This window comes from Leptonychotes weddellii, chromosome 5 (genome assembly GCF_054177405.1).
Source record: "Leptonychotes weddellii isolate Sample4059 chromosome 5, ASM5417740v2, whole genome shotgun sequence".
Classification (NCBI taxonomy): domain Eukaryota; kingdom Metazoa; phylum Chordata; class Mammalia; order Carnivora; family Phocidae; genus Leptonychotes; species Leptonychotes weddellii.
In genome coordinates, this window is record NC_138373.1 from 22,233,121 (window position 1) to 22,258,495 (window position 25,375).

Below are 25,375 nucleotides of genomic sequence, written 5' to 3' on the forward strand. Positions count from 1 at the left end.
ATAAATAAAAATCTTTAAAAAAAAAAAAAAGATTTTTATTTATTTGAGAGAATGAGAGAGCGATCATCAGCAGGGGGGAAGGGTAGAGGGAGAAGCAGACTCCCCACTGAGCAGGGAACCTGATGCAGGACACAATCCCAGGACCCTGGGATCATGACCTGAGCTGAAGGCAGACGCTTAACCGACTGAGCCACCCAGGTGCCCAAGACTGGGGAATTTAAAGTGTTTGAGGAATCCCTAAGTGTGCAAGTTGAAGTCAGGTTATCAGGAAAAGTAGAAACTGGGTGGGTTGCTATTTGGTATAAGAAGGAGAAGAAATCAGTAAGAGACACCGTCCACTTAGCTAGCACTGTTGGTCATCTTGAGCATATAGATTGTAAAGTGACATCTGTGGCCACTTGTCATTAATATTGTTGATGTTTTTGTTAAGGCAGCTAAGAATGGAGCAACAGGTGTGGAGTTGGACATTGAGTTTACTTCTGACGGGATTCCTGTCTTAATGCACGATAACACAGTTGATAGGACGACTGATGGCACTGGTCGATTGTGTGATTTGACATTTGAACAAATTAGGAAGCTTAATCCTGCAGCAAATCACAGGTTAAGGTAAGTGGTTCATTGTCACTTAAACGTACCTTTCATCTTCTGTTGGGGATCACAGAAAGACACTGGCACCTTCTAAAGACACTGGCATCTTCTGCTCCAGGGGAATTATTGTTTTGAACTATATACAGTTTTCCCAAGTAATGAGCAGGGTGCCAGGAACAACTGAAATATGTTTCTCATCTTTTCCCACTGTGGCCAGATTTGGCCTGGGAATTATTCTCAAGACAATACACTGTCTAGTCACTAACATTAGTAACATTAGAGAGTTACTTTATACTATCCTATAAATTTTATATATAAGAGATTTATAGGTATATCTATATCTCAGAATTAGTCCTATAAGATACTCCACAAGAAAAGAGTTTTATGATCAACTAAGATCAAGCACTATACTCTAGATGTTCCCTTTAGGGATAAACAATCCACATCAATCAGTTATTACCTTTAATGTTTCTCAAAGATGTATGACTACAGAACCCACACCATTCCCACCATAAACAGCTATAAACACATTGGAATGAGTATACTGGGTAATATACTTTGGAATATGATTATCTAAATCCCTCTCTTCTTTGTAATACTGAAAAATGTATGCTCACTGTTACTCATGTTGTATCATTCTCTCAACAATGATTAATACTCTTTGAGTATTAAGTATTTGACCTAGTGGTCATGTTATAGTCCTCCCTAAAAGATGATTCAGACTTTATTTTCCTAGGATCCCAAAAGAAAAGTCAACCAAAGGAAATTATACTTTAATCTAGAAAGTATTGGTAACACTTGAAAGTTCTGAGTGCAAGCTGCTGGAATTGCTCTTTGCAATATTCAGATATTTCATTGTTCTATTACCTGCGAGGGAAAGGCTAGTTTTAATATTACAGTGACATTGCAGCTAAGAGGTCAGCTTCAAAGTCAACAATTAAAGCAAAAAATGCTCAGGGTCATCGTCACCCATAAAATCCTTTAAGAAGGCATGATATTGTGAATAGATCATCCAGGCAGAAAATCAGTAATGAAATTGTCTTTGAACAACACATTATTAGATCAGATGGGCATGACAGATATATACAGAACATAACATCCAAAAACAAGAGAGTATATATTCTTTCAAGTGCACATGGAGCATTCTCCAGGATAGATCACATGTTAGGCCACAAAACAAGTCTCAATAAATTTAAAAAGACTGAAATCATATCATGCATCTTTTCTGACCACAGTGGTATAAAACTAGCAATCACTCACAAGAAAAAGTTGGAAAAAAAACACAAACACACAGAGGCTAAATGACATGCTACTAAACAACCAATGAGTCAACAAAGAAATCAAAGAAGAAATTTAAAAAAATATATGGAGACAGATGAGAATACAATAGTCCAAAATCTTTGGGATACAACAAAAGCAGTTCTAAAAGGGAATTTATAGCAATACAGGCCTATCTCAAACAATCAAACCTTACACCCAAAGAACTAGGAAAAGAAAAAGCCCAAGGTGAGTAAAAGGAAATAAAAAAGATCAGTGCAGAAATAAATGAACTAGAGACTAAAAAAAAAAACAATAGAAAAGATCAATGAAACCAAAAGCTCATTCTTTGAAAAGATAAACAAAACTGATAAACTTTTAGCCAGACTCATCAAAAATTACCTGTAATAATTCTGGAAATCTGTGGAGGAGAGAAACCACCATATGAAAATGTTGGAGTCTATCATGTAAGCTGCTACCCTTAAATAAAATCCAAACTCTGGATTCTGTTCAATGTCTAAAATTACAAGGGGCCATTAACTTTAGTAAAAAAGACCATTGGCTTTGCTAAATTCTTCATGATCATATTCCATAATTTTATAAAGTTTCCAAGTTAAAGAAGTTGAATGATTTGGTGGGGCGGGGGGGCACCATTTACAGAAGTTTTACAATCACCTTTGAGGCATTGCTATAAGTCTTGATTTGCTAATTGACTTTTGTATGTTAATAGGCTTGAACCTATTAATACACACATTAAGTAATACCTTAATTTGTTTTAGTACTTTCATTTAGTGGAACTACAGCAGAGCATATATAAAAAACTATTCATTCCCTCATTAATATACCTAAATAAACATTCACTTTTCCTTATACTCCAGTGCGTTTTAAAGAAAGGAGTATGTGAAAAATTTTAAACACATAAAAAACCCCTAGAAAGAGAAGGAAAATCAAATGAGAACCATCCTCTGGGTAACTGCTGCCCGTTACTGTGTTACACTGCATCATTCTACCTAGGTTTTTTTGTTTGTTTTTTTTTTACTACTTCTAATCTGTATTGAAAAATAGACATGAAGAACTAATTAAACACCTCTCTCATTTCAAAAGAAAAAAGTGCAATATGGGTGTCAGTATGCCATCTTAATGTCTTTAACATAGCCAGTCTTTGTCCTCCAATTGGAACTCATTGCATTTTCTTTGTTTGAACACCAGGTGAAGTCACTGGCTTGTGTTTATGGACCATGTTGTAGGAAAAATAGGTATTTTCTCTAGAATTATCCTCAATGTGGTTAGATGAGTGGGGGCCATAGAAACTAAGACTGGCCAAGGGAATAGCAAAGTCAGTGTCTCACCTCTCACTCCCAAGGAGTAGTCACTGAATAGAATGGCTGGCAGAATTGCCTGTACTGTTCAAATTATCTTTATCTTTTTTTATACCAAGATACTACACTTGAAATTATATAGTTGAGTAAGTATAAATTAAGTCATATAGAATGAAATTTCATTATGTGAGAAAAGCTGATTTCTTATAAATTGGGCACTTAACGTTCCTTTTCTTTATCAGAGAATTATGTATAAACATTTATTTTGAACAGTTGCACTAAAGTGCACAACAATACAGTGAACAGATTTATGTATTCCTAGGAATTTCTCCTGCATAAGGTTCTATTAGGGCAATTACAGTCTTAAATTTAAGTCTCAAGTTCTCCAGAAGTACTCTGCCCTTTGGTGAGTAGAGTTCCTAATTATATTATAAATCTAGTGATTTCCTAAAAATTAAGTGGTTTTGTTGTTGTTGCTGTTCTTTGGTCAAGGATATCTGATCTGGTTCAAGGACATTAAGTAAATTATCCTTAGACTTCAGTATGCTTAAAGAAAGGAAGTTAGGGAAAACACTCTTTCCTGTTGGTTGGGAGACATTTGTCAAACGTCTGTTCACTAAACTTTTATCTTTTTTCTCTTTCCTGCAATATACTATTCCTTTTCCCTCTCTTATAGGAATGATTTCCCTGATGAAAAGATCCCTACCCTGAGAGAAGCCGTTGCAGAGTGCCTAAACTATAACCTCACAATCTTCTTTGATGTCAAGGGCCATGCAAATATGGTACAGTTTATACCATAGACTTCACTTTTTTGAAAAGACCTCTTATTTAATTGCTAGTCATTTCCAAAATCAACTATAGATTTTGCTACTTATCATTCTTAAATTATTTTTACAGATTATATTTGCTTATTAGAAGTTTACAATGCAAAAATCACATCTTTAAGGAAATAGTAAATTATGGAACTCTTAACCTTTGATGGAACCTTTGAACAACTCCTGATATTCTACAACTAATACAAAATAGAGTTGGGTTTTTCTTATTTGCATAAATAGCATTTACAGAAGATATTAAATAAACCATAAAGAGGCACTTCAACTGACCTTATAAGAAAGAATTCAGGAGTTAGACACAAGACCAGTTGCATCTGGCTGTAAGTTAATGGTTTTAGATGGACAACTGTGGACTGAATTTAAAGAGAACTCCCATACATAAAGTTTCTGATAGCTAATAGGATATTTATCTTTTACTTAGAATTATCCTTCCTGTATGATTTCTATCTCTTATGTATAGTTTTGTTATTCTGTGATTGAGTAGATATACTTTTATGGTAAAATTACTATAATTTTTTTCAAATATGTATGACATTCCTAAATAAAATTCTGCTTAAACTTTAGAACATACACTTTTATTCACAAAAATATATTATTGCAATGGAAATCAATGGGAAAATATGGTTTAGATTACATTTGTTCACTTATAACCAGCTTTTCAAGTACAAATACTTTTTTTCTGCATTTGGACAACTTACAGGTATTTTTCTCCCTTGCAAGTTATAATCAGTAATGGCCATCTACTGGTGGGGAATTCTGATGTCAGTTTTTTTTATTCATCCTGGGATGTTGTTGAAACTAGTTGTTAAAACCTGAAATAAGGGCGCCTGGGTGGCTCAGTTGGTTAAGCGACTGCCTTCGGCTCAGGTCATGATCCTGGAGTCCTGGGATCAAGTCCCACATCGGGCTCCCTGCTCAGCAGGGAGTCTGCTTCTCCCCCTGACCCTCCCCACTCTCATGCTCTCTCTATCTCATTCTCTCTCTCAAATAAATAAATAAAATCTTTAAAAAAAACAAAACAAAACAAAAAACCTGAAATAAGAGCCTAAGTATATATTCTAACTTTAGCACAGGAAACTCTCATTTTTGAAGAAAGGAGAATGATGCTCTGACTCATTTATTATTCTGGTACATTCTGGTATTCTGATGTATAGTTGTATACATCTAGGTTTTCCCGTCAGTCTGCATCAGAATCACTAGGAATACCTATTAAAAGTACTAATCCCTGGGCCATATCACATAGAGAAGAAATTCTGAAAATGTCTAGGATACATGATTAAGGAACTTGTATTTTTAATGAGCATCTCAGGTTTTGTTGATGATACTGCCCACGTTGGGATCCCTGATAGGTCCTACATCTCACCCATGGTGTACTGACCTTCATGCTTATCCTCTTAGAATAAAGGGAAAAAAGAAGAAAAAAAAATTTTTTTTAATCCAGCTATTTGAGCTTTCTGGTTGGGTGCTCACAGGTGGTTTGGGCAAATTAAAACATAGTGATCTAATTCACCAGAATGGTAGTGTAAGGAACCAAGTGTAGCAAATTGGAGCTAGTAGAACACAGGAGCCAAGATCATGGGCTTTGGAGTCCAACAGACTGTGATTAAACTCTGTCACTTACTACAGTGAACCTTAACCTTGATATGCTTCAGTTTCCTCATGGGGGAGGGGGCGGGGTGGGAATAATAAAACAAATGTCCACAAGTGTTCTCATAAGCTGTTATGACAACAGCTTTGGCTCTGTAGCTCACACTCTGTCACATTAGTGAAGGGGGACAGGACATGAGTAATTTCTATTTTCTTTTTTGGAATGCATTTTGTTGCTTACATTTGGTTATAGGTATGTGTGACTTTCCAAAATTTAGTGATATTTCAAGAATTATAATATAGTGACATTACATTCCACCTAATGCCTAGTCACCTCTGTTGTTCGCTGCTATTGATGCTCAGTGGCCAAATCTGTTAATTCACTAGAGGTTACAAAATGTCAGTATTTTAGTTCAACCATTTCCTCTTCATTCATTTAACTGGGGACTACTACAAAAAGAAACATCTGTTCACCTTGGGAAGCTCTTCCCAGTTCCTCCCTTATCCTATTATTCCTGCCTCCATGTTGGTGATGAATGCCATTTCCTCTCAGTCCCCTGGACCGAGAACATCTACACTTAGTAGTTCCCAGGCTGGTTGGCTCATGCTTCTGCCAGGAAAGGCAGAGGATAATAGAGTTGTGGGTATAAAAAGACTTTTCCCAGTGACTAAACTGGGTTATAAGGAAAAGGTTTAAAATTTTGCTTCCAGCCTCAACTGGCTTGCCGCCTGCCATGCTTTCCAAAAAGTCTGACAAAAGGGATGAGCCTCTCAACAGAATAGTAAAGCAACAGTACTCCCACTTTCTCCCTATCTGCTGTAGATGTGAATTTAAGAAGGATCCAGATGGATGATGGAATCTTCCAATACTCCTTTCAGCATCCCCATATATTAGTAAAGTTCTCATTTATTCGATAGGGTTGTACTTAGTATGTAATAGTTATTGGCTGGGACTCTTACATTGAAATACGTGAATCTCTATGCTTTGCAGGCTACTGATGCTCTAAAGAAAATATATAAGGAGTTTCCTCAACTATACAATAATAGCATCGTCTGCTCTTTCTTGCCAGAAGTTATCTATAAGGTAAAATTCAGGATTTGTATTGTACATAATACTGTCTTAGTTGATGGTGATAACAGAAATGGGCCAAGTAAGCATAAGATAGATGCCTGTTAAATGGAACTGAATTTCAGTTAAGAAATTCCTCTTTTGAAGTAAGTCAAGCAGAGAAAGAATTATCATATGGTTTCACTCATACGTGGAACTTACATAAGCAATAGCACGGAGGACCATAGGGGAAGGGAGGGAAATCTGAAGGGGGAGAAATCAGAGTGGAAGACGAACCATGAGAGACTATGAACCCTGGGAAACAAACTGAGGGTTTCAGAGGGGAGGGGTGTGAGGGGAGGGGGTAACAGGGTGATGGGTATTAAGGAGGGCACGTGCTGTGATGAGCACTGGGTACTATACATAACTAATGAATCATTGAACACTACATCAAAAACTAATGATGTACTATACAGTGGCTAACTGAACATAATAATAATATAAAAAAATTCCTCTTTTAACAAGAGAAATTCAGAAATGAGAATGAACTCATACCCCATTTTAAAATACCATGATTCCTCTTTAAGCCCCTTTTATATTGTTTACAGGCTCATTCAGATTAGTAAACATTCTCAGAACAAAGAATTATGTAGCTCTTCATCTCACTAAGTAACAGAATATACCTTTTAAAAAAAATAACTCTTAATGATGGAGAATTTAAAATATGCACAAAAGTCGATGGTAGTAAAATGAGCCCCTGTTTAACTGTGATCCAGCTTGTTTCATCCATATCTCCATTCATCTACCCCAGTGTTATTTTGAAGTAAATTCCAGAGATCATTTCATCCATAAAAATTGTTAAGTATCTTTAAAAAGTGATTCCCTTTTTTTTTAAACTATAGCCACAATACAGTCATTACCCCATCTAAAACTATTACTAAGTCCTTAAGATCATGAAATATCTAGTCAATATATAAATTTTTATTTGTCTCAGAAATATAAATGGGTTTTTGTTTTTCCTAATTGTTAATTTGAATCAGGACCCAGCTAAAGACTACATACTATAATTTAAATCTTAGAACCTGTAAGTTCTCCTTTCCCCCCCCACCTTGTGATGTATTTATTGAAGAAACCAGGTTGTTTTGTAGAGTTTACCCAAGTCCAGATTTTGCTTCCTATGTCATGATACAGTTTAACACATTCTTTTTCTGTATATATTTCCTGTAAATCGGTAGTGAGAGCAAAAGGCTTGATTAGTGGAGGTTCATTTATTCTTGGCAAGATAATCTCATAGGTAAGGGTATTTTTTCATCAGGAGACACATAACATCTGATTAACTCTTTTGTTGTTGTGTTGTCGTTTGCAACGTCAGTGGCCAGCTCTCAATTTACTAGGGGTTGCAAAATCTTTAATATTTTAATTCTATCATTTCTTCATGTATTATTTAGGGGTGCCTGGCTGGTTGTGAGTTCAAACCCCACATTGGGCGTGGAGCCTACTTAAAAATAAAGAAAGAAACTGTCATTTATTATTTAGTTATGCATTTGGCAAATAAATGCTAATCTTGTCCTTTACTTACCAGTTTCCAAGATAATGTGTTGGTTCTGTAGCACTCTTCAACAGTGACCAACAGAGTGTGCATTTAAAATTTTACAGTGAGGGTGGAACCTATCCACATATAAACTGTCATTGAGATGAATAGGGTCATGGGGCTTTCAGACATTTGGATCAGTGTTTCCCAATCTTACTTGACCACAGAGGCCTTCAAAATGTTTGCTACATTGTCCAGAGGAGCACAGAGCATAGAGTGAAACATCCACATCTTCCTATTTCTCCTTGTCCTTCCCAATCACTGCCCCTACTTCTCTCTCTGCTCTTTTCTTCTCACTTCCTTCTCACTCCACTTCCTTCTCCCCCCCACCCCCACCCCAACAAGCCTGTCTCAGTCATTTTTCTCTGGAAAGGATCAAAAGCTAACCAGCCCATCTGGAAATGATCATGGTTCCATCCTCACTGAGTTCTAATTACTTATCTCTGGCCAAAGTTTAAATTGATAACCAAATGAAAGTTTGTTCTTGTGACATTATGAAAATTTGACCCTGAGATTGTAGTTTACTCCTTTTAAAGGTAAGGACTTCGTGAAGGAAGTGTTCTTATTTATACTGTATATTAAATGCTTTACATCCATTACATTATTTACTGAAAGGATTTATGTCTATTTAGTAGACATGGGGGCCAGGGTACCATTATGGCCACTTCATCAGAATGAGAAAAATGAGAGGTATTGGACTTAAGATATGATACTTATTTTAATTTCCAAAATTGCTTTTCAGATGAGACAAACAGATCAGAATGTAGTAACGGCATTAACTCATAGACCTTGGAGCCTTAGCCATACAGGAGATGGGAAACCACGCTATGATGTTTTCTGGAAACAGTCCATGTTTGCGGTAATGGACATTTTGCTCGATTGGAGTATGCATAATATCCTGTGGTACTTGTGTGGAATTTCAGCTTTCCTCATACAAAAGGATTTTGTATCCCCGTAAGTTGGAAGGTTTTTTATCTTCTCCTGACACATTTCCTGAAATGCTCTTCTTGGAAAGGAAGGATTAACAGTGGGCATCCTGGATTGGATTTCACCCACAAAGCCCACCATACCTTTATTAAGGTGGAATGCCACTAGCTTCTTAGGTGGGAAGAGTTCAGGCATATTGCCCTGTTTCCAAAATAAGTTGGTCAAATATTCTTAGTTTTTAGTGCACTTTAAAATATATATATACCTGGGGCGCCTGGGTGGCTCAGTCGGTTAAGCGGCTGCCTTCGGCTCAGGTCATGATCCCAGGGTCCTGGGATCGAGCCCCATGTCGGGCTCCCTGCTCAGTGGAGAGTCTGCTTCTCCCTCTCCCTCTGCCTGCCTCTCTGCCTACTTGTGCTCTCTCTCTATCTCTCTGTCAAATAAATAAATAAAATCTTTAAAAAAAAATAAATAAAATAAATAAATAAAATATATATATACCTAAAAAAAGAAAAAGAAAAAATAGAGGTGCCTGTGTGGCTCAGCCATTGGGCGTCTGCCTTCAGCTCAGGTCATGATCTCTGGGTCCTGGGATCGAGCTCCTCATCGGGCTCCCTGCTCAGCGGGTAGCCTGCTTCTCCCTCTACTGTTCCCCATGCTTGTGCTCTCTCACTCTCTCTGTCAAATAAATAAATGAAGTCTTTAAAAAAAAAAAAAGAAAAGAAAAAGAAACCTTCCAAAATCTGACGAAAGAGAGATTACATGTCCTTGTGACTGACTCCCTTTGAAAACCAACATAGAGTCCAGGGCGGAGACACCCTGTGAGTGCCTGCCTGCCTTACCCCTCCCACCTTTCTTCCTGCTCTGCTCCACACTACAGAGACTTCGCACCATTGCTTCCAAGAAAACTTTCCATTCCCTACCTGCTAGCAATCTCTGACCTTTACTGTGGCAGTTTTATAGCTGTGTATTTTAGCTGATCAGAGTTGTTAGTTTCATATTATTTCAGGCATGCGTGTGTTCAAGTCAGTCAGTATTTGGTGTCTGCCCACAGTATTGTAAAGTATTATATTAATAAGCTGAAGATGCTATGGTAAAGAAAACCATGGTCCGCCCTCATGGAATTTATAGTCAAGTAGAAGAGATAGTTGCTCATCAAATTAAAAATCCAATAAATATAAAAGTACAACTAAGATAAATGCTATGTAGAGAAAACAGTGTACATATATACTATGTAATTTGACCTAATCAGGGGAGTTAGGGAAAACATCCCCAAGGAGATGACAACTAAGCTAAGGTTAGGAGGGTGAGTAGGAATGGGGTGGGAGGGTGGAGATCCAAGTCAGAGGGGAAACACATGCGAAAGTGTTACGGCAGGAAAGAGCCTAGTTCTTTCAAGAATTGAAAGAAAATCCATATTCTATCACACAGAAAGGAAAGGGGAAGTACAGTATAAGACGAGGCCAAAGAGAGGGTGGGATAAGCCAAGTACAGCCTCCAATAAGACCTTTTTTTTTTTTTTTGGTGGAGGGTGTCTTTAGCAAGTCACTGAAATGTTGTAACCTGGAGCAATGTGGAAGAGGTTCTGGTGCTGGGTTTTGGAACACTCCCTCTGATTGCACACAGAGGCCCAGTTAAGAGGCTCTTTTGGGGCACTATTATTACTCAGTGAATACCATACTTAGTGACCATTATAGATTCCTGGAATAACTGGTCCTTATTCTAACAGGATGGGTTTTTCCTCTTCCTCCAGGGACTACTTGAAGAAGTGGTCAGCCAAAGGCATTCAGGTTGTTGCTTGGACTGTTAATACCTTTGATGAAAAAAGTTACTACGAATCCCATCTTGGTTCCAGCTATATCACTGACAGCATGTTGGAAGACTGTGCATCTCAGTTCTAGAATTTTCCCCCATGGAGGAAACATGGGTACAGAAGCTGCCTGCTGGCCTCATGCAGGGATATCAAAATACCTTTGTGCTAGCCCAAGCCCTGGGGAATCAGGTGGCTCACACAAGCAATAGTCGGTATTTGCATTTTTACCTGAACCAGAGCAAAACCTGATTTTGCTTTGCTTGCTCCATGGAATGCCTGAGTTCAACAGTGTTGCTCTTGAAAATCTGGGTCTGCAAAAAGTCACAACAACTCCTGCCCCAACCTAGCTGAGGCATACACCGAGACCCAGTGAGGATAAGCACAGATCAAGTTGTGCAGTTTGGGGATGCAGATGCAAATGCATGGGAAATGCATGATCACTCAAAGTTGACATTTTAAAACTTGACACACTTATGTAATTTACTTATTTAAAATATTTGTATTCAGCTACATTATCAATGTACTATAGACATCAAACTTGTGACCATACTAATAAAATCATTAAAAGGAGCACTAAGGGAAAGCTGTACCAAGCATCATGCCCTGAGACATAAGGAATTTAGGGAAGCTGCTCTCTGCAATCCAGGGACCAGAGGAAACAGCCCCTGGTGAGGCAAAGAAAATGGTAGGTAAGTGTTGATTCCAGTGCAAGGGATTGTTATGGTATCTTGAAATAACTACGGACCACTAGAGGGCAGGGTTATGCTCATTGGGGCAACTCTAGGACGGATGACAGTGGAACTGCAAGAAACATCCAAGAACATCTAGGCTTATCCTCCTTTTACAAATGAGAACACCGAAACCTGTGGAAGGAAAAGGTCTTTCTCAGATATGACACAGCTGGTAACATAGCAGAGCCTGATCTCATAAAACTAAAATTTCCTACTGTTTGCCGGGAACTTCAGTGGTTTAACATGTATCATCCCAAACCCCAGAAAATCTTACAGAGATACTACTCTCCTTTTATGAATGAGGAGACCAAGGCACTGCAAACATTTTTTTTTATTCTTATGTTAATCCCCATACATTACATCATTAGTTTTAGATGAAGTGTTCCATGATTCATTGTTTGTGCATAACACCCAGTGCTCCAAGGGCACTGCAAACTTAAAGTCACTTACCGAAGGTCTCAGAGTCCTTGGTGCCACTGAGATTCAAATCCAAGCCAGTCTAATTCCAGAGCCCTTGCTCTTAACCTTACTTGCCCTGTCTGCCTGTATAACGCAGAGCCCTTAATTCCCAGCTCTGTGCTCTTTTCCACTTAAGCTTCCAGGGGTCTTCCTGTGTACTTAAGTAGCAACATCTAAAATGAAATTGAGTCGGGGCGCCTGGGTGGCTCAGTCAGTTAAGCATCTGACTCTTGATTTCAGTTCAGGTCATGATCTCGGAGTGGTGAGATGGAGCCCCACATTGCACTCCTCGCTGGTCGTGTAGCCCGCTTCAGATTCTCTCTCCCTCTGCGCCTCCCTGCTCGCACATGCGTTCTCTCTCTCTCTCTCTCAAAAAAAACTTCAAAAAATTGCAAAGCCGTCTGTCTCCTGTAGCTGTCCCTGCTCCCACCTTCAGCCCCATCTGTAGCCTGGACCACAGGCCCTCAGCTGAGTCATGACTTCCCTCCTGAGCCCCATTGGGTCACCAGTCTCACACTCGCAGCTGCCAGACCAGCAGTCCACACGGCTAGATGGCAGACGCACAGGCTGTCCTGCTACAGTCGGTGTTGGCAAGGGCACGATGGATGGGGCTTGGGACGTTTTCCATCAACATTTACAAAGAAGTTTTCTTGAATCCAAAAACAACAGGACAGATTTATTCAATGAATGGAACAAATATCTCAACTGTCTATACTTCCATATCACGCCACGACTAGAACGGCAAGAGGAGGACGGGAGCACAAAGACAAAACACTTCTGCAGACTGAATCCCCACTTTGGCAAGCAGACTACACAGCAAGCAACGAGGGATTCTCGGGGGCAGTAGAGAGATCCCTTCTGTTGTGGGAATACCTCTTGAGAGCCAGGAGTTGTTTCTTGACCTTTGTCCCAAATCCATTTTGCCCTTGACTCAGGCCCAGTGAAGGATTTAGATCCAGTGCTAAGATGTTGGGTCCCTGAAGAGTGGAGAATTTGGGTGAAGAAAGAAGGTGTTAATACTACCATTGAGCAGGGCGCCTGGGTGGCTCAGTTGGTTAAGCGACTGCCTTCGGCTCAGGTCATGATCCTGGAGTCCCGGGATCGAGTCCCGCATCAGGCTCCCTGCTCGGCAGGGGGTCTGCTTCTCCCTCTGACCCTCCTCCCTCTCATGCTCTCTGTCTCTCATTCTCTCTCTCGCAAATAAATAAAATCTTAAAAAAAAAAAAATACTACCATTGAGCATTGGAAGGCTTAATATAGGAATTAAAAACAGGACTTGGGATCAGGGAAAACTAAATCCGATTTTATGTTTAGCAATTTAATAGCTCTATGACCTTGGGCAAGTTCCTTATTATCTGTAAAATAGGGACAAGATTTTATTTACTTTTGAGAGAGAGAGCACGAGTGGGGGGAGGGGCAGAGGGAGAAGCAGAATCCCTGCTGAGAGCAAACCAGATGCAGGACTCATCCCAGTACCCTGGGATCATGACCAGAGCCCAAGGCAGACACTTAAGAGACACCCAGGTCCCCAAAATAGGGGCAGTATTGGTACCAGCCTAGGGGGGTGGCTGATTAAATGACCGAGTGCATGTAAAAGACATGTAAAATGTTATTAATAACATTTACGGACTCCCTAACATGTACTAGACACTTTCAAATACTTTCCATGTGTTTGCAACAACACTGTGAGGTTGCCGCCATCACAATCCCACTGTATTTTTTAAAAAGATTTATTTGAGAGAGAGTGCCCGGAGGGAGGGGGTTGCACAGAGGGAGAGAGAGAATCTCCAGCCCTCTCTGCGCTGAGCACAGAGCCCGACGCGGCACTCAATCTCACCACCCTAAGATCGTGACCAGAGCCAAAACCAAGAGTCAGATGCTTAACAGACTGCGCCACCCAGGTGCCCCACAATCCCACTTCATAGTGAAGGAGACCAAAGCACAGGGAAGTTAAGTGACTTGCCCAAAGTCACACACCAGTAGTAGCGAAAAGATTTGGTCCAGGTGATACAATTCCAGAGCTCACACTCTAAACCCCTTCCTATCCTCGTGTCCAGCCCATAGCAAGGACTCACTAATCAGAAACAATCATTCCCAACACCTATTATGGTGCCTGTCACATAGTTCAACATGTTTGTTGAAGGAATGAATTATGGGATAGCCAAGTGGAAACTCCTCAAGGAAACTAGAGGTACAGACCTAGTGTGAAGTGGGAGTTGTAGACAAATGATTCAGGATTCAGCAGCATCAAGGGGTCATCCAAAGTCATGATAGATAGCATTCTTTTTTTTTTTTTTTAAAGATTTTATTTATTTGACAGAGCGAGATACACAGCGAGAGAGAGAACACAAGCAGGGGGAGTGGGAGAGGGAGAAGCAGGCTTCCTGCTGAGCAGGGCTTGATCCCAGGACCCTGAGATCATGACCTGAGCCAAAGGCAGATGCTTGACGACTGAGCCACCCAGGTGCCACCGATAGACAGCATTCTTTCCAAGAAAGTCAGTACAGATAAAAATTGCACCCTCTGCTGTTCATTCAACTGTTCCTCGGCCCTCAGGATGCCACAGACAGGTACTGGGAAAAGACTATCTCAAAAGGCTTAAGAAAGCCACTACTGAGTTAACAATACTCATTTTCTCATTTGGAGATCAGTGTCTGCAATCCTGTTTTGACAAGAATTTCACCAAGACATAAATACTCCATTTTTGTTAGATGCAAACTTCTAAATAAAATTATACCTACCATTTCCTAAAGTGGGAATAGTGTTTCAACGGGACAATAAACCACAGCTTTGAGGACAAATAAGGGTGAGAATTAATGAAGTTTTCCAAACATCCATGCAAACCTTTAGCTCGGAGGGATGGTTACTATAGTGCAAGGTTGTTTGGTTTCTTTGATCACAACTACTGAGAATCGATGACCTTGTATGTTCTATTACCAAGCTAAATTATGCTCAGAATCTATCTGATTAGCAGAGTTTTACCTGTATTACCAAGTATTACAAACACGTTGGAGATCAGCTAGGCACAATGGTTCTCAAAAGACACTGTCCTTTGAGACATTTATTCAATATCTGCTTAAGGGGTAACTTGTTAGAAATGCAGACTCTCAGAGCCCATCCCACAACTACTGAACCTCAAACTCCGCACATCGCTCAGGATCTGTTTCTTTCTTTTTTTTTTTTTTTAAAGATTTTATTTATTTGACAGAGACACAGCGAGAGAGGGAACACAAGCAGGGGGAGTGGGAGAGGGAGAAATAGGCTCCCCGCCGAGCAGGGAGCCCGATGCGGGGCTTGATCCCAGGACCCTGGGATCATGACCTGAGCCGAAGGCAGATGCCCAACGACTGAGCCACCCAGGCGCCCCTCAGGATCTGTTTCAACAAGCCTTCCAGGTGGTTCTGATACTTGCTCCAGTCTGAGAACCACGAAGCCAGAGAAAAATCCAAAGTCCTCAATTCTACCACTAGCTGTGAGACCTTAGACAAATCACTTAACCTGTGTGTGCCTAACTTTTCATCTGTCAAGTGGGGATCATATTTGCACTAATTGTCTTAGAGCAATGATGTTCAAATGAGGGGGGGGGAATGGAAGTGATTTGAAAAAAATGTGTTAACAGTATAATATTTTAATGAAGATAAAAATTAAAAATGTGGAGGTGCTCTAATACCAAACTACTCAGGGCATGGTGCTCAGACCCACAGCACTAGATAGAAATACAGACTCTCGGGCCCCATCCCTGACCTCACAAATTAGAATCTGATTTTTAACAAGAGCCCAGGTGATGGAGGTGGGCGAAGGACGGCACAGGTGGAAGCCATTACTTGTACCAGGCAGGTGTGCAGTCATGAGCCAAGCCAGAGGGGGCCCCCTGCTCCACACCTGAGCTTCTCTCAGGGGCCATCTCACGGTTGATCAGATATGTAAACGTCCTGGAAGAGTTCCAACTTTTGGGGCGCCTGGGTGGCTCAGTTGGTTAAGCGACTGCCTTCGGCTCAGGTCATGATCCTGGAGTCCCGGGATCGAGTCCCGCATCGGGCTCCCTGCTCGGCAGGGAGTCTGCTTCTCCCTCTGACCCTCCCCCCTCTCATGTGCTCTCTCTCATTCTCTCTCAAATAAATAAATAAAATCTTTAAAAAAAAAAAAAGAGTTCCAACTTTTGAGAATTTAGGGAGATGTCTGTGAAGTGCTACAATAGGGAGACAATTGCTATTAATGAGCTGACTTCTTACCACCTGCCCTCAATTCAAAGATTATAAAAACATGTCAATCATATATTATTTTAGTCACTCCTTTTGTAATTGAACTTCGAACAAAATCATCTCATTGCCTCAGAAATGAACTGGGCCATTCACGGCGGCCACGTAAAGGATCAGATCCTGCAGAAATTTAAGAGGTTACCTTTTTTTATACTTAAAATTATAGGGGTTATCCAGCTTTCAAGTGACTGTTGGAAAGCATAGGTTCCTTTTATCATTTTGTACTAATGAAATAAGGGTTGGAAGAGGAGGATGGGGACTGTTCCCTAATGCAATATTGGGTTGGTTTTTTTTTTTTAAGATTTATTTATTTGAGAGAGAGAGCCCGAGCACGCGAGCACGGGGAGTGGAGGTGGGGGCGGCGCAGAGAGAGTCTTAAGCAGACTCCGTGCTGAGCGCAGAGCCCAACACAGGGCTCAATCTCATGACCCCGAGATCACGACCGAGCCGAAACCAAGAGTTGGACACCCAACCAACTGCTCCACCCAGGTGCCCCTCCCTAATGCAATATTCTGAGCTCCCTATTTGCATGTTCAGGTGGCTTTTACGGTCAGGCAAGTTTGGGAAGAAGTACAGCAGTGCCCCCTTATCTCTGGGCGGATGTCGGAAGCCCTGGATAGTACCGAACCTGATATATACTATGTGTTTTCCTAGCACACACACCTATGCGAAAGGTTAATTTAGAAATCAGGCCCAGTAAGACAATAATAACAGCAACAATATGCTGTAATACAAGTTCCGTACATGTAATCTCTCTCAAAATATTGTCCTGTACTCACCCTTCTTCTCGTGATGCAAGGCGATGAAATGCCTGTGTGATGAGATGAAGTGAGGTGAGGGCCGTAGGCGCTGTGACAGAGCGTGAGGCCACTAGTGACCTCCTGACAACTGGTCAGGAGGAGGATCATCTGCCTCCTGGCTGCAGCTGACCATGGGTCATCGAAACTTCAAAAAGCGAAACCGTGGATACGGTATTCTAGACCCTGGCTCACTAGTTCTCAGCCCTGGCTTTCCACGGAAACCATCCAGGGAGCCTTAAAGAATAAGCACAGGTGCCTGACTTAGTTGGTCTAGACTGGGGCTCGGGCCTGGTGGTCAGCTGCCCCTGTGATTCTGAGTGCAGCCAGCACTGAGGACCCTGATGCCTAACGGGGGTCCCTGAGAGGACTGGGAGAGTTAACCCCTATTATAAAGCCGAACTGTATTGACCCAAAATTCATATGCTGGAGATCTGAACCCCCAAATGCCTCAAAATGTAACCATTATCTGAATATATGGCCTTTAATTAGGTGAATAAGCTATATTAAAGCCATTAGGGTGGGACCTAATCCAATCTACCCAGGGTCCTTCTAAGTAGAGGAAATTCGGACACATAAAAGTACATGCAAAAAAATGGGGCGCCTGGGTGGCTCAGTTGGTTAAGCGACTGCCTTCAGCTCAGGTCATGATCCTGGAGTCCCGGGATCGAGTCCCGCGTCGGGCTCCCTGCTCGGCAGGGAGTCTGCTTCTCCCTCTGACCCTCCTCCCTCTCATGCTCTCTGTCTCTCATTCTCTCTCTCGCAAATAAATAAAATCTTAAAAAAAAAAAAAAGTACATGCAAAAAAAAAAAAGGTACATGCAGAGGACACAGCAAGAAGGTGGCCATCTGCAAGCCCAGCAGGTAGCAGAAGGAAACCAAAACTGTGGACACTGAAAAGGACCATTACCTTGGACTTCCCCACCTCCAGGAATGTGGAAAAATAAATTTATGTTGTTTAAGCCAGCCCATCTGTGGTATTTGGTTATAGCAGCCCTAGCAAGCCAACACATTCCCTATCTCAAGCTCAAGGGTTTTTTGTTGTTGTTTTGTTAATTTTTTAAAAAGATTTTATTTATTTGAGAGAGACAGAGCATGAGCCGGGGGCAGGGAGGGGGGGCAGGCAGAGGGAGAGGGAGAAGCAGACTCCCCACTGAGCAGGGAGCCCAATGCAGGACTTGATCCCAGGACCCCAGGATCATGACCTGAGCCGAAGGCAGACATTTACCCGACTGAGCCACCCAGGCGCCCCTCAAGCCCAAGTTTTAAAAGCATCTTCACATCCAAATGTGTGTGATACCTACAGATTAGATCTTTCTCCTTTGTTTATAGCTCCAGGAGAAGCAGGAGTTGACCCAAGCCATGGAGGCAAATGGCGAAGCATTCCAGATATAAGCCCTTTGCATAGGGTAAATAAGCAAAAATGCTACTTACAGAAGTTCATATTTTAGTGGAGAAGCCAATGAAGCACAAAACAGAGTTAAGGTGACACAGGGGGGAAAAAAACCACTTCAAGCATCAATTCAGTGGGCTGCCTTCACTGACCCCACCGACAAGTTAAGTCTCCCCATAGTCCCCTGGGCTTCTCTTTCACAGCATTTATCACAATTACAATTAATTACTATTTAATTATTAATTTCCTGTCTAAATTAATCTGCTAGACAATAAGCACAGGAGAGCACAGACTGTGTCTTGATTTGCTCACCATCTTATTCATGACTACTTGGCACGTATTTGTTGAATGAATGAATGAACACTACTAGTAACCACTAGCAGGGATAACACCAAAAAAATTAACTCAGTTGATGAAATTTAGTTGATGAAATGAGCTAACGACTAAATAAGTGAACGAAAACGTGAATCGATGACTGAGCATTGATTGGATGCTTGTGTTTCAAACACATGTTAAATGTTGTCAAAATTCAGTTCCAATTACATTTCATGGTAGTGATTACACAAGAGGGGACTTCTCCCCTGAGTAATTTGGTCAATTCCACCTTTCTGCTGGATGCTTCAGTTCTAAGTACAGTCACATGCCTTGTGAATCATTTGGCAAATCTGCAAAAGAAACTCTATGTTGGAGCACCTGGCTGGCTCAGTCAGAAGAGCGTACCACTCTTGACTTCAGGGTCCTGAGTTCAAGCCCCACAATGGGTGTAGAGATTACTTAAATAAATAAAAACTTTTCAAAAAAGAATGCTCTATATACATATGTGTGTGTATACACACACACACATATATATCCATTCCACACACACATATACATACATACATGTTTCACACATCACCGCTGATTCCATGTTCGATTCAACATAAGACTTTGATGCTGACTCATGTATCAACCTCACAAGGGTAGAGTCCCCGTCCACACCCACACCAACCCCAGGTCAACCCCAAAGACTCATACTTGATATGCAATAAAGTTTGTAGATAAGACCTCTCGTTGTAGTTCACCTTTGGGTAACATGGGGTGGGACAGATGTAGTTCAAAGTCACAAACAAATGCAGGTTCCCCAATTCAGAGGCCTCACATCCCTGATTGAGGATCCCATTTTTATTCAGGCTGGACCATTTGTCTGAGCACCGGTTTCCAAACCTTTGCCAGGTCCGGGAGTAGAGATTTCTAAGGACCAATAATTCATATGCACATCTCTTAAAGACTGAATACATAATTCCCAGGTTATCTCTTCTGGGTCTTTAGGAACCAGTTTAAATGTTACAATAGGCTTTATTTTAAAATTCCGAATATTTTATCTTGGAAAATTAGCAATCCAGGTATAAAAAACCAGCAGGGAATGGCCAAATTTGCTTGAGTATATACACTGGGGTCAGTTTCCCGTCCTGGCTAATGGCTTGAATTCCCCTCCTGGGAAGCTTAGAAAGGCCCGAGTGTCTTTTCATTTGATTGGTGTCTGGCTGCCGCAATAAACATCACGCCTTTGAATTCTCTTCTTGAACTGATCGCCTAAATCGCAGGTCTAGGTTGGACACGGAAAAGAGAAGTTAGCCCAGATGCACACTGCCTCATGTCTCCAAGGGAAAGACCAAATTTAAGATCCCATGGCTTCTCACACCTCCCGCCTTCTGTTACGGTTCTGCAATATTCTCCCCTTGAACTCCCATCATTGGGTGCCATCAGTAAATGCTATCCCAAAAAGATAGATGGGTTTGTTTGAGTCCTCCCCCGTATTCATTCCCCTCTGGCTTCAGCTCCTGATTTTCCTTGGGAAGCCACCCTTCCCGAACATTCTCAGTCCCTGTGGTCTGTTTGGTTGCACCACCTCTATCTACAGATCTCCGATCTGGCCACTGAAATAATCACATTTTCATGGCCACAGTAATTGGTTCGCGTACATCACCCAGTCAGATCCAATGGAACACACTGAGAATTCTGGGTCTCTCATTCTTTCCCACTAGACTTGAATCTGAGAAGGTACAAGAGGCTGATAAAAGCATCTTGCAATTGTGAGGAAGAGCCTATTTGAGAAAGGAGCTAACATGGAAAAGAACGGAACAAAAAAAAAAAAAACAGGTTCTGGTGACATATTGTGAGTCTCAGCTTCTGGCCATGCCTCAAGAAAGAATTATTCTTGGATTTTTGCTAAAGCCAGTTTGGGTTGGTTCTTTTAATTGAAAGAGTAACTGATGCATGAGCAGTTGTGACCCTCCATCTTGGGATATATCACTTGGCTACACTGGGTCTCCTTCAATGCCAATTTGGTTACTCACCACGAGCAGCATCATGTTCCCTGACAGGTAAAGGGCCTGGTTGCTGAAAGGGAATAAAACAGGTGGCCTCATCACTGGAAAAGAATTCGACTCAGGTCCTGTTGCATAGTTGGTGGGATCTGTGAGCCCCCACCATTTTAAAATTAAGATGTGACAGATGAAAACCAAGGCTCAGCCACAGACAAAGCGAAAGTGTTTTGTTTGGTCTTTTAGGGAAAGTGATTCCATTAATTTATTCATTAATTTCACAGACATTTACTGAGCAGCTACAATATGCCAGGTAATGTATTAGGGCCCAGGGCTGGAAGGGTACAGACAGGGTCTCTGCCTGCATAGGATTTAGAGTCAGGCCTCTAGATCCTTTATCTACATCATGCTGATGGTATTAATTTGCACAGATAGTAAATGGCATGGCATGGCGCTGTCTTCTGACAAGATCCTAATTTCCAAAAACTAGCGGCATGTGAATTAAGGTAGGTTTACTGTTTATCTATATTTTCCGGGACACCAAGGAAGCCAGCATGGGCTTTGGACTTAGAGCAGGGTTTCAGACACCTCTTACACCCTCTTGGTAAGCATGAAATTGGTAAAATCTTCTTAAGAGTATGATATGGTAACATCTATTAACATTATCATGTGCATGCCCTGTGGCAAAAATACTCACATAAAATAATTAAAACAAGAATGTTTCATTACGGTTTTTAGTATTAGAAACAAAAAACCTGGAAACAACCCAAATGTCCAAATATGTACAGACTGAAACAATGTCAGAAATATAGCATGAAGCGATGAGGGATGGGGTTATGATACTATGTGTACAGTATAGCCCCATTTTTCTAATAAATTAATAAACAAAAGTGCTAGTAGATGCATGTATATTTGCAGATGCCTAAGGGAAAAGATCTGGAAGAGTCTACACTGAACCATTAACACAGTGGGGTAAGATTTCAGGGTACTTTCCTTCTCTGTGGGATGTACTTCTGGATGACTGGATTATACAAAAGATGCATCCAAGCCCCATGAGGGCCTTCACCATAACCCCAGCACCGAGAACAAGGGTCAGCATGGAAAGGGTTGAATAAATATTATTCGTTAAATAAAAAAATACAGAAATGTTTAAACATAGAAAGTGAAGTGCCCTTATGTTATTCTAGTTTTCTGACGTACATTTCATGAGGAGGCAAGTCTGTGTCACAAAGACCCCAAGGCGACTTCCTGTCTCACCTCTACATCTCTCCTTTCCATTGTGAACGAGGTGGTGTTTGTTCTCTTCTCCATATCCTGCAGCTTGGTCAACTTTTCTATCAGGAACATTTTATCTTTGCCCTCCTGCCAAGAAGGAGAACAAAAACATGGAAGATGGTGTGAGGTCAAGAAGCAAATGATGGAAAGAAGGTTGATTTTTTTTAGGCAGGTAGGGTCCCAGACACAGGATAGAGACTGCCACTGTGTTTTCTTTTTTTTTTTAAGATTTTTTTATTTATTTGAGGGCAGTGGGGGAAGGGCAGAGGGAGAGAGAGTCTTAAGTAGACTCCACAGTGAGCACAGAGCTCGATGTAGGGCTCGATCTCATGACCCTGAGATCATGACCTGAGCCCAGGCCCAGGACAAATGGTGTATAGTAGCCCCCTTCTTGGCATGCCCTCTGTCTCAGAACCCTGTCTGGGCACCCAGCATTGTTGCCGTGTCCTCTCACTGAGCATGTCAAAGCTTACAGCTCTGCATCTAGGGACATCAAACATATTGCACTTGTCAAAGTTATCAGTGTCAATGGAGTAGACCCAGATAAAGAATTCTCAAATTGGGAAGGGAAACTGAGGAAGGGGGTATGTCTTCCCCAGAAGCATGAATCACTTACCTGTGAATCTGCTGCAGATGGGAGGGTGGAATATTCCACCAGTATTGAAGTGGGCTAGCAAGCACCACTGATGGTCTGGCCAGTCTAGATCAATCCCATTTCCCATGCCCTTGTTTCTCCTCAAACTTTCACCCAACAATTATTGAGCATCCAACAATTATTGCTGTGGTATATGCTTCATAATAATTTTCTATTTCCCTTATTCCTTCTACATTTATTCACTAGAATTCTGCAAGGAAGAGCTATCCTTGGGAATTGGCATTTTAAACGAGTCTGCTAGCTGTCTTGGATATAACCAACTTGTTTGAAAATTGCTGGTGTCTAGCCTCTGTTTCCATACTCTAGTGCCAATTAGAATTACCTGGAGAGCTTGCAAAAATTCGGACTCCTAGGATTTATCCAAAAGATCTTGACTCAAGGAGGCAAAGCTGCATGGTAGTTAAGAGTACAAACTTTGGACTTGCCCAGTTCAAATTCCACCACTTACTAGCCCTGTGACTTGGGGCAGGTCACTTCACTCTGTAAGCCTCAGTTTCCTTCATTTTAAAATAGGGATTAAAGATGTATACACCCCAGAGAGAGTAATAAAAGTTAAATGAGAAATTTTGTTCATTATTTAGCACATACCAGGCATCATGTAAGTGCTCAACAAATGTCATCTGTTGCCATTACTGGCTGGAGAGCAGGGTAATAGAAATTTGCATTTTTAATAAGCATCCAAGAGTTTCCAATGTAGGTGATCATACTTTGAGAAGGATTGTTACTGAGCCTATTCCTAGCCTCTTAGCAATGGGCCTGTCTTTGTGGTCCATCCTCTGGGCAAGAATTGCAAGCACACAGGCCTGGAGATGCTTCTGGTGCCTCGCTGAAATGATGCCATCTAAATTCCTCCCCAGTTTACTTGGCAGTGCCCTTACAAGAGAAGGTTTTCAAATCAAAACCCTCCCCTGTTTAGATCTTCTTAAGACTTGCCCAAAATATTCAAAGTGCTGCATCAGAAAAATACAGGCCATGCTTGCAGGAACAGGCAGGAGAAAGAACATAATTAATCCATGCCCTTTCTTTACACCATATAAAGGACCAACCCACGTGATCTGAAACCCCAAAGATTCAAGCAGAGAGAACCCTGGGGAATCCTGCTTCTTTCTCATGTTCTAAGATGTAAGTGTTCATGTCATAATTATGTTGGTATTTAGAAGGGAACCAGCCCAGTAGCAATGAGCAGACTGTGGTCTCTAAATACCATTTCACCAGGACTCCTTGAATAAATGTCTGATTCATGTTCTGGGACAGGTAATAAACAAGAAGGGCCAGGAACATCTTGTCCTTCCAGGTAGCAAGCAAGCTATCAAAGACTTCTGGAGTCATAAGGGGTCCCTGGGTGGCTCAGTTGGTAGTGGATGCCTTCGGCTTGGGTCATGATCCCGGGGTCCTGGGATCGAGGTCCACGTGGGGCTCCCTGCTCAGTGGGGAGCCTGCTTCTCCCTCTCCCTCTGCAGCTCCCCCTGCTTGTGCTCTCTCTCTCTGTCAAATAAATAAAATCTTTATTTTATTTTTTTTTAAAGCTTCTTTTTTTTAAAGACCTTATTTTTTATCTATTTGATAGAGAGAGACACAGCGGAAGAGGGAACACAAGCAGGGGGAGTGGGAGAGGGAGAAGCAGGCTCCCCACTAAGCAGGGAGCCCGATGCGGGGCTCGATCCCAGGACCCTGGGATCACGACCCGAGCCGAAGGCAGACGCTTAAGGACTGAGCCACCCAGGTGCCCCATAAATAAAATCCTTAAAAAAATAAAAAAGACTTCTGGGATCATGTCAAAGGAGCCCGAGAGCTAATCCAAAAGGACTTCCATTAACAAAGGATGAGACTATTTATGCACAAACAAATTATTATAATTGAAAGATGTCCAAGTATACTTAAATCTATGAATTCATAAGGACAATTTTAAAATCCTCACTGGCCACATTTGGAGGTTGCTAGGTGTAGTAGGTCTAACAGTATCTCCCTTTTATTTATTTTTTATTTTTTTTAATATCTCCCTTTTAAAAAGATATGTCCAAGTTATCCTAACCCCAGTGCCTGTGAATATGGCCTTGTTTGGAAATGAGGTCTTTGCAGACATAATTAAAGATTCTGGGATGAGATCCTTCTGGATGAGGATGAACCCTAAATTCAAGGACAAGTCCTTAGAAGAGAAGGAGAAACAGGCACACAGGGAAAAAGAACTTGCGAAGATGGAGGCAGAAACAGCAGCTAGGAAGCCCTGAGCCGAGGTGAGCCAGTGGCCCCCAAAAGAAGCTAGGAGAAGCATGGAGGAGATTCTCTCTCAGAGCTTCAGAAGGTACCAACCCTGCTGACACCTTGATTTTGGACTTCTGGCATCCAGAACTGTGAGAGAATAAATTTCCGTTATTTCAAGCCACCAAGTTTGTGGTTATTTGCTATGGCAGGCCCTAGAAAACTAAGACACTAGGATACCAACCCATCCTTTCAAAAACTGGTAAATAAAGGGGGAAAAATCATGCATCTATGTTGCCTTTCCTGTATAAATTGTATTACAAGGTAATCAAATAGTTGGC

General features: G+C 41.3%; 2 protein-coding genes across 3 annotated transcripts in view; one reads left to right on the plus strand and one right to left on the minus strand.

The window, feature by feature from the left end:
- The first annotated feature begins 370 nt into the window (after window positions 1-370).
- GDE1 (glycerophosphodiester phosphodiesterase 1) lies at window positions 371-18,935 on the plus strand. 2 transcript variants are annotated; one of them, XM_081819934.1, is made up of 5 exons: window positions 371-606; window positions 3,841-3,946; window positions 6,576-6,668; window positions 8,966-9,177; window positions 18,542-18,935. In XM_081819934.1, exons 1-5 carry the CDS (start codon window positions 500-502, stop codon window positions 18,561-18,563), a joined length of 540 nt encoding a protein of 179 aa, XP_081676060.1. In that variant the 5' UTR covers window positions 371-499; the 3' UTR covers window positions 18,564-18,935. The 2 variants fall into 2 exon arrangements, with proteins under 2 accessions (XP_081676060.1, XP_081676061.1); XM_081819935.1 differs by lacking the exon at window positions 18,542-18,935 and adding an exon at window positions 10,904-11,533 and having other exon boundaries at window positions 407-606.
- Window positions 18,936-19,066: 131 nt separating this feature from the next.
- TMC5 (transmembrane channel like 5) overlaps window positions 19,067-25,375 on the minus strand; it is a 44,317-nt gene continuing 38,008 nt past the window's right edge. The window contains exons 13-15 of the mRNA XM_081818874.1: window positions 22,163-22,393; window positions 20,939-20,981; window positions 19,067-20,187 (exon numbers count right to left, since the gene is read on the minus strand). Coding sequence (XP_081675000.1) covers window positions 20,141-20,187; window positions 20,939-20,981; window positions 22,163-22,393 — 321 coding nt within the window. The 3' untranslated portion in view covers window positions 19,067-20,140. The remainder of the gene's footprint in view (window positions 20,188-20,938; window positions 20,982-22,162; window positions 22,394-25,375) is intronic.